General features: G+C 51.2%; 6 protein-coding genes across 6 annotated transcripts; 4 read left to right on the top strand and 2 right to left on the bottom strand.

Moving 5' to 3' along the window:
* Window positions 1-4,315: 4,315 nt before the first annotated feature.
* On the top strand, window positions 4,316-5,075 carry MIND_00157200 (Acylpeptide hydrolase; the record flags this gene model as incomplete). The annotated part of the gene is made up of 3 exons (XM_037358497.1): window positions 4,316-4,865; window positions 4,911-4,919; window positions 4,966-5,075. 3 exons carry the CDS (start codon window positions 4,316-4,318, stop codon window positions 5,073-5,075), a joined length of 669 nt encoding a protein of 222 aa, XP_037226407.1.
* A 139-nt stretch (window positions 5,076-5,214) lies between these two features.
* MIND_00157100 (uncharacterized protein) lies at window positions 5,215-6,729 on the top strand (the record flags this gene model as incomplete). The annotated part of the gene is made up of 7 exons (XM_037358496.1): window positions 5,215-5,280; window positions 5,327-5,512; window positions 5,558-5,773; window positions 5,820-5,942; window positions 5,991-6,176; window positions 6,221-6,580; window positions 6,628-6,729. Exons 1-7 carry the CDS (start codon window positions 5,221-5,223, stop codon window positions 6,727-6,729), a joined length of 1,233 nt encoding a protein of 410 aa, XP_037226406.1. The 5' UTR covers window positions 5,215-5,220.
* Window positions 6,730-6,768: 39 nt separating this feature from the next.
* Window positions 6,769-8,532, bottom strand: MIND_00157000 (GPI transamidase component PIG-S; the record flags this gene model as incomplete). The annotated part of the gene is made up of 7 exons (XM_037358495.1): window positions 6,769-7,002; window positions 7,055-7,437; window positions 7,489-7,578; window positions 7,630-7,800; window positions 7,855-8,019; window positions 8,065-8,145; window positions 8,193-8,532. 7 exons carry the CDS (start codon window positions 8,530-8,532, stop codon window positions 6,769-6,771), a joined length of 1,464 nt encoding a protein of 487 aa, XP_037226405.1.
* Window positions 8,533-8,725: 193 nt separating this feature from the next.
* Window positions 8,726-12,320, top strand: MIND_00156900 (Nuclear receptor corepressor 2-like; the record flags this gene model as incomplete). The annotated part of the gene is made up of 10 exons (XM_037358494.1): window positions 8,726-8,830; window positions 8,895-9,250; window positions 9,324-9,450; window positions 9,516-9,759; window positions 9,842-10,092; window positions 10,146-11,519; window positions 11,573-11,726; window positions 11,779-11,975; window positions 12,022-12,060; window positions 12,120-12,320. The coding sequence occupies 10 exons, from the start codon at window positions 8,726-8,728 to the stop codon at window positions 12,318-12,320; spliced, it is 3,048 nt and encodes a 1,015-aa protein (XP_037226404.1).
* Window positions 12,321-12,497: 177 nt separating this feature from the next.
* MIND_00156800 (AAA family ATPase) lies at window positions 12,498-14,574 on the bottom strand (the record flags this gene model as incomplete). The annotated part of the gene is made up of 5 exons (XM_037358493.1): window positions 12,498-12,789; window positions 12,841-13,079; window positions 13,130-13,846; window positions 13,896-14,354; window positions 14,401-14,574. 5 exons carry the CDS (start codon window positions 14,572-14,574, stop codon window positions 12,498-12,500), a joined length of 1,881 nt encoding a protein of 626 aa, XP_037226403.1.
* Window positions 14,575-14,745: 171 nt separating this feature from the next.
* On the top strand, window positions 14,746-16,766 carry MIND_00156700 (AAA-ATPase-like domain-containing protein; the record flags this gene model as incomplete). The annotated part of the gene is made up of 5 exons (XM_037358492.1): window positions 14,746-14,757; window positions 14,786-14,824; window positions 14,871-15,335; window positions 15,383-16,117; window positions 16,167-16,766. 5 exons carry the CDS (start codon window positions 14,746-14,748, stop codon window positions 16,764-16,766), a joined length of 1,851 nt encoding a protein of 616 aa, XP_037226402.1.
* Window positions 16,767-17,615: the final 849 nt, after the last annotated feature.

Here is a 17,615-nt window from a genome sequence, read left to right as displayed (position 1 = left end):
CTTATTGGAGTAAAAGCTTACTGTAGCTGAGTGTGGGGGTGAAACATAACGCATAACACCCCCAGTGTTTCGTTTCAGTGCGTAACGCATAACGCACAGGGTGTTTCCGCTAAAATATGCTCAAAACCTAATTTTCATGGCCAAATTTTCCATAAGCTACAGGAAAGTGGTCAAAGCATTATCTGTGAGATGTATTGTCAAATTTTGGTATGAATTACTATACTTTAGGGCTGTTATATAGTATCAACGTGTACTAAAAATATCCCAGTGTTTCACCAATAAATGATATGTAACGCATTGACCACCCACTGTTTCCTGTTTCAGTCAATTACATAAGCATAACGGTGTCTGGGGTGTTTCACCCCCACACTCAGCTACAGTAAGCGACTTACAGCTGTTGGCAAAATCCTAGGCCACTCCAAATTTTCTACTAGTCTGATGTCACCCACTGGCACACTCTGAGGTGCTCGGAGGGTCGCTTAACTGGAGCAACAGTGGAGCATTGGCACTGCAAATTGCTTCATTTGGGTTGAAGTCTGTCCGACGCTCCAAGAGAGGAAAATTTAATGTGGCCTAGGATTTTGCCAACAGCTGGAAGACCTTTAAAGATATTATGCGTGCTCCGCATATTTATGTCGACAAAACCGCCCACATCCTCTCCCTCCCTCAAACTTACCGTGGCCTCTTCATCCGACCGCCAGGTTTCGGAAAGACATTGTTGCTCGCCACTTTGGCCGCATACTATGATGCTCGCCCAGAGTGTCAAGATAGTGCCTGGGGAAATCTCGCAGCTGCCAGAAACACGCCTGAAGCCTTCGCATCTCGGGACAGACATATGTGTCTGATATTCTCATTTGACCTACTATACCCTTGGGACTTGCAGATAGAAGCTACAATATGCGCACCGATTGAACTGGCGATTCTTCGATTCTTCAGAAAGTACAAGGTAGAGCTTGGATTGCCGCAAGACCTTTCGATCGCCGAGTTCTATCGGTTGTTCGAGCGCTCGAATATTGCTGGATTGTTTAGCGAACTATGCGTAGGCCATTCTAGGTTTTCTCTGGATAAACATGCTGAGCCCATTCCAGCAACTCGTCAAATCTAGCGGCTACAAGTTATTTGTTGGCGTCGATGGCTTCGATGCGCCTTTCCGTTGCGCAGCTCTTGGTTCATATAAAGGTGTACGCCGGCCTCCCAACGCAGAGCTCCGACGCAACATCGAGACGCTACTGAACACCGTATTTTGGTCCAATTTGCGTGGCGGGATGGAAATCATCACCAAGCTTCTTGTGACAGGTGTTATGAGCGACACCAAGACACTGGAGAATCTTGCCCCGTTCAACCTCGAGCAGCTGGACAGGCTCAAATTATCCTGTGGCTTCACAGAAGAGGAAGCGGCGACTCTCTGCAGGCGATTCCGCGTCACTGTTCCTTCTTTGTCAGTTTTACAGACTAGGATCGGTCGTCACTTATTTATGCCGAATCTCGATTTGCCGCCCCTTCTTGAACCTCAACGAGTCTTCGTCCTAATCAACGAATTGTTAGGAAACCAGCCCGCTTGGCGAGGCTTTGTACCTTCTGTCCTTTTACCACCCATACTGGAGGCTTTGGAGGTGGAAGCTGACGACAACCGCCTGACAATCAACGCTCTTATTGACCTTCTCGTCAACGGAAAAATCGATCCAAATATTTCCCCACCCTTGGATGGATCGGCGATTGGACCTCACGCGCTACATGACCTCGGAATCTTGACCTATGACGATCAAGGCTTTTTCCGGGTGGCAAATGCAGACATTCTGAAGCAGGTATTCACTTTATGATGACCATTGTGCATTAGTAACGGTGTTACAGATACACACGACCATACGGAAAACACTCGATGAGCGATACAAGGTCTACGACGGCTTTCCCCATGGCCTCGAACCCTTGCTGCCGTTCTTCTCCAAGGTCTTGCTGGACCAAACACGGCGAGGAATTCTGCGGCAATCCACGGTCGAGCCGACCATGCACGGGATAATGGAGCTTACACTGGAACAATTTTTCCGACTTATCATACCCACTTGTTCTCATTCCTCCAGAACAAATTCCGTGCGTTGAGGAGAAGAGTTGGATCAGTGAAAAGTATCGATGGGAACCCAGGACGCTGACGCTGCAAGGTCTGTGGGCTGCCGACTCGACATGCGCTCGTGTTTGATCGTCCGTCAGACTCTCTCGCAATACCCCCTTCCCACCACCCAAGCCGAGTTAGTCGAAATCGTCTCCAAATGCGAGGAGGCTCTCTATAATCGCGTTCGGGCAATCGGGGGGCTGTACACTGCCGTCAAAGACAACAAACCTGGCCAAATTTATGCGCTCGGAAGTCGTACTTGACGATGGCCGTGTTGCCTTCAAAATTGGCTACACCACCTGTGGAAAGAAGCGGCTGGGGGAGTGGGAGCGGTGCCGTCCGCGCCGCTGGGAGGCTGTTTGGGAGGTCCCCACGCCGAAGCGGTTCGGTACGCCACCAGGGTTCACCGCAGGGTCCGGCGCTGATGCGCGATTCAGAAAAAATTGCGCATTCTTGGTTTCGTCTGGCGTGGCTAGGCCGTGTGCCGTGTCGAAGCTGTCGCCAGAGGCATCGGGAGCTGTTTGGGCTTACGGGATGTGGGGGCCGAGCTGGTGTGTTGACGGGGATGAGCTTCATTCTGGAGGGTATGAATGTGCCTGTTCGGCGCGTATATGTATAAACCAAATGCAATTAAGTGCTTTTCGCGCGCTTTCGCGCGCTCTCGGGCGAAATAGTAATCTCGTCCTCCCACTTTGCCAATGAAAAATGGCTCATGCAACATCACTCCGATCCCTTCGACCACGCCACGCTCAGATACGCTCAGCATGGGTTCGGGAAATCTATGTTCTCGCCTTGCCCCATCCAGCAACGGACCGGCTGCTCTTCAAAATCGGACATTCGATAGATTGCTGGCAGCCTGGCGCCGCTTGCGCCAGCATAGATCGCGTTGCTTTGGACAAAGTTTCGTCCTTTTGCTGGCGTTTGCTGTACCTCACCGGATATATCTAGGTACCTTTCTATCTTGATGTTCGTCTAGCTGACCTGTTGATTAGAACGTGTATTCCACGACAACTTCGACTTTGCGTGCGATGCCTGGTTAGGCGTGTACTGCCCTTTTTGGGCCCATTACCACTTCGAATATTTCGACGCCGCACATTGCGGCAGCCTTCAGCAAATTATCACCACTCTTCAAACGGTCGTTTTGTATCATGGGCAGATAGTTAAAGGAATAGTGTAGTGGTTCTATACTTTGTTTCACAATTCTCTCTATTTCCTTGTGGGGCACTTGCTTTCGGCCTGTTAGGTGGTACCTAGGATTAGGTACTTAGTAGTAGAAAGTGAGTTGCAAGGAGCAACAAGGGTCTCGGCGAGCAATCATAAGGTAAATCCATTTTCTGTATCTGATCATGACGGAAAGCGGTTAGAACCAAGTATGATGATACCAAGTATGATGATAATATAACTGAGTCCCAAAAGACAATAGTGATCAGCATGGTCTGAAAAATGACAGACCCTCTCCATTTTCCCCTTTCACATGGGATTGGTGATCAGCACTGTTGGATGATGACGAGGATACGTACTGCTGAGGAGTGCAATCATCAATGTCTTCGGTCATTGGTCTCCTGTATACCGTCACCATTCCAGTCATTACATATCACCACATTTTCCCTTCATCATCATTTTTTTGGACATATCATCACTTATTTTCAGTTGTGTCCAGAACTAGTCTCGAAACCCGACGTTCCGGTTTTCGCCGATCCTGCACGTGAGTTTTGGAGGTTGATGTGCAGGAATGGCGACCGGAACGTCTGGGGCAGTTCGTATAGGGATTGACAGATCCTCAAGCTGATGGCAACTGTCAGCCAGCCAAAATTTATTCTTTCACCAAAATTGGGTCTTTTTTGAGTCCTCTTGCCATCCAACGACACCTCCGTTCGATCCAGAAAAAATTGGAGCGCAAAGCTCGTCTTTGAAACTCCTGGCTCTGCGCTTTTTTGGGCCCAAAAGTTGCATGGGGGCATGAGAAATCGCTTTGCCAAGGATCTGCTATTTCTGATACGAACTGCCCCAGACGTTCTAGAGAGAATCCCTGCATCAAAATCTCCAATCAGTCACGTGTGCCGGTCCGCAGGACTCTGCTCGCGCAGCGAGCGATTCTCGAAAGAACGTCTGGGTACGAGACTAGTCCAGAACGGACCGTCATAGATTTGCTTGTGGACTGAGTAGCACGTCAGTGGTCCACAGCACGTCTGATCACGTGCATTTCAAATGTTTTCATTGCGCGGTCGTCTCACTCAGCTTACACCACGAACTCACTCCGTTCGCCTTTTGTCGCGCTCTGCGCGGTCTATCCTCGATGATGACGACTCACCGGTTGACCTCTCGGAAGACAATGAAGCTGTCGACGGTATTCGCCAACGGAGTCTTGGACCACCAACGACTCCTACTCCTGCTGCTTGGCAACTGCATCGTAACACACTAAAGACCGCCTTCCCAGATGGCTGGAATCCGCCCCGAAAGCTATCACGGGAAGCAATGGATGGGTTGCGCCAACTGCATCGCATCAACCCCGAAACTTTCTCCACTCCTGTTCTTGCCGAGCGCTTCCGGATAAGCCCAGAGGCTGTGCGCCGCATTTTGAAGAGTCGATGGGAGCCGTCATCCGAAAGACGGATGAAATTGGTCAGACGAGAGGCAGACGCGAGGTTGGAGCGGACCTTGGGCTCGCGGGAAAGAGAACGGACAGAAACCGAGCTTGTTGTCAAGAGCAGACGAGATTTCAATGCTGGAAAGAATGCTAGCGAAGGCGGTGGTGGAAGTGTGAAAGGCGTTCATCCCCGCGACAAACTCAGCTTCGAGTAAGATCACATTGGTGGGTCTCTGTTTAACCTTGGTAAGTACTAATAACTATCTTCCAGTTCCTCGAATACGAAGCGTTCAGGCTACCTTGTCGGGTGTGTCAGAAACGCCACATTCTCCCGATTTTCGAGATGCTTCCCCCCACACACGGCGTCTTGGACGGAAATGAGAGGGGCAGGTCTTTACATGGCTTCAAGCTCTATACCTTAGCTCCCGCTTCGAGGCTGGTAGATAAAGTCACTTTACTGTAGCCAGTCGTGTGCATCGAGAATTCGACCCGTCACGCCAATTCTTCGCGTCACCCTTCTTTGGTCATGACCTCCACCAAGCTCAACGTCGATGGCATCCTATTATTTGAGCAGCCATTTGCAAGGGTAACTATAAACATTCTGTACTCATACGCAGCTCATAGCGAGTCAGGTTCCATTCGAGAATTACCGCAAGGTGTTTCGCAGCACCCAACGGAATGTCGAGCGGGACATGAAAGCCGTGCAAAACTCAGTACAAGATCTGACTAAACAGTCTTCAGAAGGGACTCTTGCCCCCGATGCAGCTGTCGAGTCCATTGACGCTATGATTGCCAACGTCGAGAACCTGAAGAAGAAGGTGTGATTGCTTTAACCTGCTCCATCCCAACTAACCCCACCACAGCTTGCGGAGCTGCATGATACCGCAGGAAAGCCAACGCAAGACGTGATTAGAGAGCGGCTCCAGCATCTTGCTGCCGTGGAAACACTTCCCAATGCAAACGATCCCGAATTTGGCCGGTGGGCAGATACACGGCTGGACCGGTGGCTTGTGGACTGGACTCTGAGGACGGGAAGAGAGAAGACTGCGAGAATGATTGCGAGAGAACGGCATATCGAGGTGTGTTTCTGTTTGTGGTGACATTCATGCGCTTGATATCGTTCAGACTCTGGTCGATATCGACTTGTTTGCAGACATTAAGCGCATCGAGGCAGCCCTTGAGAGTCACAGTTGCACAGAAGCGTTGGCCTGGTGCAGCGAAAACAAGGCGGCATTGCGCAAAATGAAGGTGTGGGATCGCATTACAAAGGTTGTTTGACACTCACCGTAGGCTTAGAGTACTCTGGAGTTCGACCTTCGCTTCCAGGAATATATTGAGCTCACAAGGAATTTCAAACATCCGGAGGCTATCGAATATTCACGCAAATATCTGATATCATGGCAAGAAACACACATGGACCAGATTAGACAGGCGATGGCGCTACTTGCGTTCCCACCAAAGACCAATACGAGTCGTTATAAGGTAATTGAGCTGCTTTCGTTCCATTTTTTACTGACTTCATATAGCGTTTGTACGACTCTTCGCGTTGGACCGCGTTAATCCAGTCGTTCCGCCGCGCCATTTATGCACTCAACACCCTTCCCACCCAACCTCTTTTGAATCTCAGTCTCTATGCGGGACTCGCCTCGCTCCGTCTTCCTGCCTGCCACAACCACATGACGAAAAATGTTGATTGTCCTGTTTGCGACGGAGAAGGCGTCAAAACTGTCCGCACCGGCTCTCTTGGTCTGGGAAAGCTGGCTCAAGAGGTGCCATTCAGCCACCATGCCAATTCAACCATCGTCTGCTTCATAACAGGCAAGATTATGGACGCAGATAACATGCCCTTGGCGTTTCCCGACACTGGGTTCGTATATTCCCGCGAGGTGTGTCTTGTCGCTCCATGCTGATTTTTAATGATGTTTTCTGCAAGGCAATGGAGGAGATGGCAGCCAAGAACCATGGCGTCGTAACCTGTCCTCGGAGTAAATCGAGGTGCAACTTTTCGGAGCTGAGAAGAGTCTACATCTCTTAATTGTATTTCTACTGGGTATATGTGTACAAAAATGTAAACCTAGGGCGCCTCCCGTCTCTGTCGCCTCCACGCAGCAATTTCTCGGACAGCTGTTGCAAGAAGTGGGATGACCGCACTGGCAAAGAGCGGCATATAAACCGCGAACTTGTGTTCTGTGGGGAAGTACAAGAGCGCCAGCATTCCCGGGTTGAAGAATGCTCTCGAAGCCAACGTCAAGGCATTCGCAGAGTGTTGCAAAGTTGCGTTGAGCGACTTGATTGGGGAGGCATATATCTGCCGTCGGATCAGATCGGATCGTGTCAAAGATAAGACAAGGACGACTTACCCGATCAAGTGCGTCCAGCGAATCCTGGACATCGCCTCGCACGTCCTGGCCAACAGGCATGTTTTCGATTTGATTGACGAGTTTGACAATGCTCTGCAGTGTTTCTGCGGCCTCGGCAGCGTTTTCGAACGCCCGGCGCCGGAGGAGCGCGTCGAGTTGCCAGCCTGTCAGAATGCCGGTGTGTGAGTTGTCGACTCCTGCTGGCAGGCGCGCGACACCCAGAAGGGCCAAAAGCTGCTTGCCAAATTTGGAAAATATGGTGTTGAGGGCGGTTGGGGGGAGTGGGCGCATGGGGGACTGGAGTGTGTCTTCTGCTGGTGGATTGTAAATGATAATTCCGCCCCATTGAGGCAAGAGGAAAGAGTTGGCAGAAGTTGGTTCTCCTGCAGAAGTTGTCAACTACTATGTTGTTGATATATAGGTCATGAGACAACCTTGCGAATTGAGGATGTACATTGGTCGACGAGTGGCTGAAGGTACAAATACGAGGAAGTGCAAAACAGGATCATTGGACACGCTTGATGCTTCGAAGATTGTCAGAGAATGAGGAATGACGGGACAGTAGAGTCACGCACACAGAGTCCATTCCGCAGAGTTGACAAACACAGTCAGATCCTCAGGCGTCAAGCCGACACCTTCAGAAAGAGTTCGAGGAGAAAATGCCAACGGTGCGTGGAACTGGACTTGGCTTTCCACGGTGAAATTGTGGAGGACAGACAACGCGTCGAAGATGGGCGAGAGATGGTCTGTTTTTGGTTTCTCAGACTATACGTTAGAGAATTGAACAGTACTATACGCACCAGAAATTGCCTTCGAAATATCCCAACCGTTGATCGTGTCTCCAGCTGCTGCATCCTCGTTCAGCAATGTGAATGCAAGACGATACCGGGGAGCATAGTGCGCAACACGGTGAGAGTTTAAGCGCGGAACCAGGAGACCAGTCAATGTGTCCGCGAGGGCAGGTACTTCGGGGAAATTAGGTCCAAGTCTTTACGTCTTTGATACCTCACCGGTCGTTTTTCTCAACGGAAATGTTAATCGCCGCTCGCTGGCAACAACTCTATTGTCGTCATGAACAATAGTGTATGATCCTGTGAACAGAGTCGGATTCAGCTCTTGTCAAAGTGTAGTGACGCACCATTCTCCGTCTTACTTTGCACAGTTACGTCCAACCCATTCCACACCAAGGGTGATTGCTCTCTGCGTTGATCTAGTTCTTGCTGGAGATGTTTAACAAGAGAGACGTCTTCTAAGGCGATTTCTATTGGCAAACGTAGTTGTTTTGCTGCTTGTGAATTAACCCGGGATGATGGGAGTGAAAGTCGCTCTATGCTTGTCGTTTTCCACCAGATTGGAAGCGCGGCAATGAGCACAACCCAGTAGGCCGCGATTATGAGTCTCCTGTTGGACTCTTTCTGGTAGAATAAAGAGGATGGGTCGCGCAGCGCCGTATTTGGTGGGTGGACGTGCGGAGGCATGGAATTATGATGATGGCAGTGACAGTGTGACGTTCGACTCTCTGTCTCTTCCTCTCTTCGTGCACTTGGTTTTTTAGACACCCCTACTGTGCTGAATTCACCCCACCCTCCGACCCAGCTTTTCGTCAATTCCGGAGCTCTCCGGTTGCTGAGTGTGCGAAAAACTCGGTAGCTAGTCCGCTTCGCATAAGTGATGTCCTCAGGTGGATATCCATTGGCATATAGCGCTGGAACTTCGACACAGAGTTATTACCAGCCCAGAAGAGCCTCGGCAGGTCATACACCTCTTTCATACGAGGTGCGTCACAACTTCACTTCACATCAGAACTAAACATTTATTTTATCTTTTTCTTGTTTCACAGAGACCTCTTCCTGCCCGCTCACCCCGCCGATACGGCTCATACGACGAGTTTCCTCCTCCACCCCGCTCCGCGCCAGTCCACCGTGACGGTTATTACCCTCGATATCGCGACTACAGCAGGTCACCCAGCCCCGAACGTCGCAATGAGTCTACAAGGAACTCGGAAGGTGCATCTTGGGACCGTTCTTCGAATAACTGGCAACCTTCCTCGAAAGCCACTTGGGACCGACGCTCATTGACATTGTCTCCAACTTCCTCTGTTGTGTCTCATCACCGCATCCGAAGTGATTCAGTTTCGCGGATATTCGAGCCATCGACCGCATGGAAGAAGAAGAGTAGCTCTAATGCAAACTCCAGGTGCGTATTTTACCATCCTGGGCTTTCCTTCTCTAGCTGATTGGATTTTTTTCGTCCTTGCTTTTATTTGTAGTCCGCGGATCCCTTTTGACAAACAGCCTGGCTCTCCTTCACTGCGGTCCCCTGTCGTGCCTTCTCAGGCGCCTTCACTCAGAAGAGGTTCTGGTGATTTCTTTCGGCCTGGGGCCACGGATCAACCCGTTCGTGGTTCCGGACCCGGTTATCGGCCAACACTGTCTCCGACATCACCACGGCAGAAGGCCAGCTACCATCGACCCAACAGCCAACGTTACTCACGATCACCTTCACGGTCACGTTCTCGTTCTCGGTCCCGCTCTCGGTCCCGCTCTCGTCCTCCGCGTCGTTCCAGATCACGCTCACGCTCACGCTCTTTCTCGCGCTCCCCATCCTACTCGCGTTCTCGGTCCCGTTCACACTCACCAGCAAGAAACTGGGGTCGGAGGCGAAGGTCAAGAAGTCGAACGTCAAGCCGGTCAAGGTCTCGTTCTGTCCGCAGAACAAGGCGAAGACGGTCAAGGTCAAGGTCAAGGTCACGGTCACGGTCGTCAATTGCGTCCACCCATGCCTCAGACAACAAATCACCTCCGCCTACTGTCGTTATTGGTATCCCCAAACCCGAACTGAAGTCTGTCTCCGTTGCCGCTGCTAAATCTGTCTCTACACCTGATGCATCTGATCGCGAAATGTCAGCCCCGATACCTGGGATTGCCGCTTCCCCTCTCAAATCAGAACAGCTCAAGCCCGACATTGAAGAGGGGGAGATTGTCAATGAAGCTCCGTCGCCTGAACCTATCGTGGTTGACCTTCCAACGCCGGACAAGGTAAATAGTTGCTTCGTTTGAGCATCGTGCTTTGTGTTTATATATTCAATCAGCCTGTTCGTCCAACGGAAGACATTCAACCCCTTGCATCAGAAACAGAGGCACAAACAACGATCGCTGTTCCAGCCACCTCTGATTTGTCAGCTGTTACTCGAGAAACGAAAGCAGCATCGCCAGCACCGCCTCCTCCGCCCAAACGCCTTCCTCTTCCTGTCCCAAAGCCCGTTTCTGTGGTGGCTAGCAAACCTCCCTTGTCACAACCTTCACGTGCTCCTTGGCCTCGTGTCGAATTTACAATGGAAGACATTCCGCCTTGGTCCAATGCTCGGTCTATTGCCGATGCACTTCGGACCGTCGTTATGACCCGTCTTCTCAAAGACCCGCAAACACGTGACGAGCGTGTCAATCCCATTCTTTTGCAGAATCTATCGCTTCCCCACGAAGAGGACGCGTACCCTGACGCCCTTCGATCTCAAGAGGAACTTGTCGATGTTATCAGTCTACAACGACTCTACCACAGTACTGACGCTCCGTTTATTGCTGCCAAGCCGTGGCTCATGAACCGTTTCGCCCGCCGTCAAGTGGCGTTGTCCACCAGACTGCGTGGATTACAAGAGGAGTACCAAACCTTGCATGCGGCATGGCGGAAACACTGTGATACTTTGGATGCGCAAGCCAAGCCTGCGGAGCCACCCGCAACGGAAGCGGCACCAGCACCAACTCGGACCACCCGCCGGTCTGCTGCTCTGGGTGATCTCGTCCGCTCTGACTTGGAGATGGAGCAAATCATTGCGAGTTTGGGGTACGACGAGGCTACTGATCCCAACCAACTCTCGACACGAAACCTGGCCATTATTCCTGACATGATACCTTTCACCGGCCAAACGCGATACACGTACGACGACACGAACTATCTCGTGGAGAACCCACACGAGTACTATGCGCCTTGTACGGGTATCCATGACTGGACGGAACAGGAGAAGGAGGCATTCCTTGATGCGTTCGCCAAGACGCCGAAACAGTTCGGCATTATAGCGGATCAGCTGCCAAATAAGACTGCGGCGCAATGTGTGGAGTATTACTATCTGCACAAGAAGAAGTTGATCGACTTCCGGCGGGTGGTCTCTCAGTTTGCGCCAAAGAGGGGAAGAAGGAGAGCGGGGAGGCAGAAGGGGAATGGGTTGTTGTCAGACATTCGCCAGCACGACGCGGAGATGCTGGGAGAGGACGACTCTTATGTTGGCAGACGCGGGAGACGTTCTGCGGCTGCCATCGAAGGCAGGAAACCATCCGCACGGAGGAGTGCGTATGGTGTGGATTATACTGAAACGGCCACTCCGACACCGGAGCCGGAGCCCCGACCGAAACGGAGGAGGGTTTCGGCCATCAATCGCAATAATGCGTATGTGCCAGACGACGACGACACGGTGTGTTTAGTTTGCCTTCTTTTTTCTAAGTAGCTGCTTATCTTGGCGATTAGGATAGTGAGCCGAAGAAGAAGAGGCGTGGGCGGAGACCGGGACCGAAAGCCTCTCTTGGGGACGACTCGCCGGTGCCGACACCTCCGTCTACGGACCACCAACCTACCACTAGTTTTGCGCAAGCAAGCTTGCAATGGTCGATCGAGGACAAAGGTGCTGCTTTTGGATGCCCTCGCCCGCTACGCTTCTGACAAGTTTTTCCTAGCACTGTTTTTGACATTAGTCAAGCAGCACGGTCCGAACTTTAAACGCATCGCAATAGCGATGCCGGACAAGACCACGACTCAAGTGTCGGATTACTACAACTCGCTCGATGTGGGCACGTTGTTGGCAGACGCTCTGAAGAAGGGTGTGGATGAGGGGAGACTACTTTCAGGGAGATCGACACCGGGGACGGAAGTGGTGGGTCCATGATCATAGGTTTTTATCAACGCTGAATGTCCACCAGTCCAAGGAGCCGACGCCAGTTCGCGAATTCAAGCCTGCGGTAAGTGGTCACTTTTTTTTTAAAAAAAAAAGGACCAACATGACTTAACTGCCTTCAAGGAATATCCTCAGCCAATATATGCTCCTGTTCCACCGCCAATGTGGTCACCGTACCCTCCGCCAGTGCCTCATCGGGGCATCCCTTTTGCATCGCCATACCCGTATTATATTCAGCCATTCCCGCCGTCCGCTTATCACCCACCCCCGCTTCCGCCCCCACCGCCCCAGCAGCAGGCTCAGGCGAGCAGCGGGCGCAAGTGACGGTATTATTAATCCTTAAATAAACATTATTCGGCATATTCCGCATCACACCCAAGCTGTTGTACCATTCTCGATCTCTCCCTCTTTCTCTGCACGCAAATAGCTTTCGAACTTACAGTAATTGATTGTATAGTTGGATTTATGGATTAAAAGGATTCTTGGGCAGCGGAAGCGAAGTTAAACATCCACTGGACCACTGCGACCACAGTGTTCGCATCTGTCGCTGTTCACCAGAGGCAACATGACGCGGGTTCCACCGACGGCAACGACAGCCTCGATGCCATCCTTGGCTTGCTTGAGATGGTCTTCAACGCGTGAAACGATGTTATGCTCGTCACGATACGACATGTCCCGAATTTCCGCATCTGACATGGTCTGCAACTGCTCCTGAAGCGCACTGAGGGCCTCAAATGACGGGTCACCGCCGTTTGGATGCAGTGCAGCCCACAGACCTCGCAGCGTCAGCGTCCTGGGTTCCCATCGATACTTTTCACTGATCCAACTCTTCTCCTCAACGCACGGAATTTGTTCTGGAGGAACGAGAACAAGTGGGTCGATGATAAGTTGGAAAAATTGTTCCAGTGTAAGCTCCATTATCCCGTGCATGGTCGGCTCGATCATTGATTGCCGCAGAATTCCTCGACGTGTTTGGTCCAGCAAGACCTTGGAGAAGAACGGCAGTAAGGGTTCGAGGCCATGGGGAAAGCCGTCGTAGACCTTGTAGCGCTCGTCGAGTGTTTTCCTTATGGTCGTGTGTATCTGCAACACCGTCACTAATAATTAGTGGTCATGATAAAGTGAATACATACCTGCTTCAGAATGTCTGCATTTGCCACTCGGAAAAAGCCTTGATTATCATAGGTCAAGATTCCGAGGTCATGTAGAGCGTGAGGTCCAATCGCTGATACGTCCACGGGTGCGGAAATATTTGGATCGATCCTTCCGTTGGCAAGAAGGTCAATAAGAGCGTTGATTGTCAGGCGGTTGTCGTCAGCTTCCACCTCCAAAGCTTCTAGTATGGGTGGTAAAAGAACAAAAGGTTCAAAGCCCAGCCAAGCGGGCCTATTTCCTAACAATTCGTTGATGAGGACAAAGACCCGCTGGGGATCAAGAAGGGGCGGCAAATGTAGATTCGGCATAAACAAATGACGACCAGTCTTAGCCTGTAAAACCGATGACGAAGGAACAGTAACGCGGAATCGCCTGCAAAGAGTTGCCGCTTCCTCTTCTGTGAAGCCACAGGATGATTTGAGGCCGTCCAACTGCTCGAGGTTGAACGGGGCAAGATTCTCCAGTGTCTTGGTGTCGCTCATAACACCGGTCACAAGAAGTTTGGTGATAACTTCCATGCCGCCACGCAGATTGGACCAAAGCACGGTGTTGAGCAGTGTCTCGATGTTGCGTCGGAGCTCTGCGTTGGGAGGGCGGTAGAAATCTCGATATCTACCGAGAGCCGCGTAACGAAACGGCTCATCGAACCCATCGACACCAACGAATAGCTTGTAGCCACTAGATCTGACGAGCTCCTAGAGTATACTCAGCAGAGTTATCCAGAGAAAGCCTGGAATAGCCTACCCATAGTTTGCTGAACATTCCAGCAATATTAGAGCGGTCGAAGGATCGGTTGAACTCGACCACCGAAATGTCTTGCCGCAATCCAAGCTCCGCCTTGTACTTGTAGAAAAAGTCAAGGATGTCATGTTCAATATGTGCGCGAATTGCTCGCTCTACGGGAGACCCCCAAGGAAGTATGTCGCCCAATGAGAATATCAGACATAGATGTCTGTCTCGAGCTGCGAAGGCTTCAGGCGCGTTTCTGGCAGCCGCGAGGTTTTCCCAGACACTATCTTCACACTCCGGGTAAAGGTCATAGTATGCAGCCAAAGTGGAGAGCAAAATCGTCTTTCCGAAACCTGGTGGTCGGACCAAGAGGCCGCGATAAGTTTGAGGGAGCAAAGGAATGTCGCCAGTTTTGTCGATATAGATATCAGGAACACCCACAATAGCTTCGAAGCTCTCCAAGTCGACTGAAAACTGGAGGGGATTTTAATCGACGGTAAGGCTAGGACAATATACGCACAAACACTGAAGATGGAATGTTGAAAGGGGTCGACCTCTTGTTTGCCAGTGTAGTTTCATCACAAGCGTCGCGGATTTCCGTTTCTACCCAAGAGCGCTTGAGGTTAGAAGCATCATTGGGCAGCTGTGTGGGGGCAGAAGTGAGTGGGGGTGGCAAATCGAACTTGGAAGCCATCAAACAACAAACAAGCCGTCATGTTCTCATCATCACCATCACTCGTCCCACCTCTCCCTCCACAACCAAATGGACCTCCCGCCACCCTTGCTCGACTTCAATCTCCAGCATTAAAGCGACGTCGGTCAGAAAGCGACATAGATGACGTAGAGTTAGAGTCCAACGCTGGCGATGAACCGCCTTGTCGAAAACGTTTGAATTTGCGAACTAGGTCGCCTCAGCTTTCAACCTCTCTCACGACATCCTCGAGGTGCGGCTTCAATATTGCCACTTCCCACTCTTCTGACCCAGCTCAGCCACCGAGGTTCGACGACCTCTTCGAAGACCTGGTTGAAAAACCGGGAGCCTATGTCGATAAAACTGGCCGCATTGCTCACTTGCCGACCCAATATACCGCGTTGATGATTCGGCCACCCCGTTTTGGCAAGACCACTTTTGTGTCGACTTTGGCGGGGTATTATGATACCCGCAATATTGTCCCAGAGTATGCTTGGGAACGACTCGACATCTACAAGGCTGCAAAGGACTCTTTCGCCTCTCGAGAACGGCATCTCTGTCTAATGTTTTGCTTCCCGGGCACGACTATACGAGGGGACTTCGGGGATGTAGAGGTGGACATAAGGGCGCACGTTTCCCGCCAACTATACGGCTTCTTCAAGAAGTACTTTACCGAACTCGGGCTATCAGAGGTTCCCCCGACGATCAGAGCTCGGGCTGTGAGCATAGAACCCGATGTTGTGGCCATGTTCGCGGAATTTTGGGTGAAGTCTGATCCTCGAAAGCTTCTTCACCAACTGACTATTACTAGAGCGTTGTGAAACAAAGTGGACATACTCTCTTTGTTTGCGTGGACGATTACGATGCACCAGTGCGTTCGCATGAGCTTTTCCCGTTTGATAGCGAGCAGGAGGAGGCGGAGGCGGATGATCGACCAGGCCTCAGAAACACGATTGAAGAGCTACTGGACCGGTTGTTCTGGGAGCCTCTGCTGCATGGCATCGCCCTCATATCGAAGCTTCTCGTCACAGGCAACCTTTCCCTCACGAGTTGGAATCCAGAAATCAGCAAGTCTTTATCAAGTCTTGCTCTGGCCGAGATGCCTGAGCTCTCATCGTGCTGCGGATTTACCGAAGATGAAGCACGCAGTTTTAGTGCTGCATTCCTTCCCAACCCTTTATCTTCCGCCGACTTTCGGGACAAAATCGGACAATACCATTTTCCCCCTAATCCCCAGCCGCTGCTCCACCCCCAGCAAATCATTCGGCGGGTGGCTCCTCTGCCTGAGTGGGAACTGTTTGATCGTCTGACAAACCCTTTCCCCACACTTTCGGCGATCTTGAGGTCTCTCGAGGACGATGCAGACGATGAGCGAGTGACGCGTAACACACTCCTCGACTTGCTCACGCAAGGTACCATCGAGCCATCCAACTACCGACCACTCTGTGGTCATGCCATAGGAGTAGATTTTCTCCGAGACCTCGGCATTCTGTCTTACGATTCGGAGGGACGGCTTCGTGTGGCAAGCAAAGACATCTTGCAAGAGGTATTCTCCTTTAGTTTTGTTCACATCGGTATAGCTGACGACCTCCTAGATACACTCGGCTGTCGATTCTGTGGTGGATACTTTCTTCAGCTTTTCCTCAAAACTCCGCCCAGCGTTGTGGGTGGAAGATGGATTCACCCGCCTGCTCGCTCTGTCCACACAAGTTTTAGTTGATCGGACCAGTCGAGGACTATCACGGAGATCTTGTCTGGAGCCTACGATGCATGGTGTCCTCGAACTTCTTCTCCGAGCGCCCATCTCATGGAAGGATTTTTATGACCCATTGATTATGGTGCCCCCCTCACAATTGCCTTACATCGACGAAAAGCCTTCTCACAATCCTGAACCCCGTCGCTGGGGCCCCCGAACTTTGACATTGCGTGGGTTGTGGAGGGGTTCAAACCCGAACAACGGCAATCCGACTTTTGAAGCGCTGGCCGCGCTACACGAAGAGTTGCGGGTGATAGACGAGGTCAAAATCCGCCGGATGCTCTACTTGGACGAGCAAGGAGCACTTTCGAAAGTGTCAGACCATCTCCGAGACGAGCCTGGAGTCAACATTCTGGCCGCTGTTGGTGGAGCGCGAGTGTTGATGCCTCAAATGGTGCCAACCACCACCGTCTGTGAACATTGCGGGCGGAGTGGATGATTTGACTCTGTCGATGCTACTCAGTCTCGTCTTTCACCATCGCGATGTACTACGGGGAGTCCACGCGGTAGTGTGTTTCCTCGACATTATAATGCTTATCCATATATAAAAGCACAATTGTGCTGAATTACAAGTTGTTTGTTGGGGTTGATGATTTCGATCCTAAGATAGAATTTGGGTGGAGCATTCGAACCTCACTCACCGAAACTCAATTGTGAAATCGAACACGCAAAATATACCATCCCTCACTCACGACAATTCCGCCGACGATACCCTCCACGCCTTTGACTCAAACCGGGAAGCCGCCACTGTGAATTGCATACTCGCCAGCGCTGTCTCCCAGCTGATAAAAGCGGGCAAATCGGCCCTCTGGTGGGTCTAATCCAGCAAATTTGTTGTCCATCGCCCAGGTCGAGCAGCCTCATCGTAACACCACCTTTCGCTTGCGTGCGACCCACGAGTCGTTGTCAGGGATGTCGAGCAGTGGAAGAGTTGGTCATTTTTCGCCAGCGCGATGTTAACGACTGCGGGCGTTGGAAAATCCAGGAGCCTTGGTCGGAGGGTATTTCCAAGCTCTCAAGCGGTGTCGGGCAGTCATAATCATCCATAGGTTTGTCTATCGACTACCGTGTTACCAAGCGTCTTCCTAACATTTTGAGACATTCCAGAAGCAGACACGCAAGACAGCCGCCGGCCCGCAGGCGGAAAGTATGTGCAACCGAAACAGTCTCAACTGGATTGCTTTTTAAGCAGTTCGACCCCACGCACATAATCACAGCAGATCGGCGCGCTCTTTCTGTCCCCCCCCATCACCAGTAATTCCCGTCTTGACGATGTTCGTTGTCCTCA

The sequence above is a fragment of the Mycena indigotica genome (genome assembly GCF_014461135.1).
Source record: "Mycena indigotica strain 171206Taipei chromosome Unknown Mind.scaff0001, whole genome shotgun sequence".
NCBI lineage: Eukaryota > Fungi > Basidiomycota > Agaricomycetes > Agaricales > Mycenaceae > Mycena > Mycena indigotica.
This window is presented reverse-complemented; position numbering and strand designations above follow the sequence as displayed.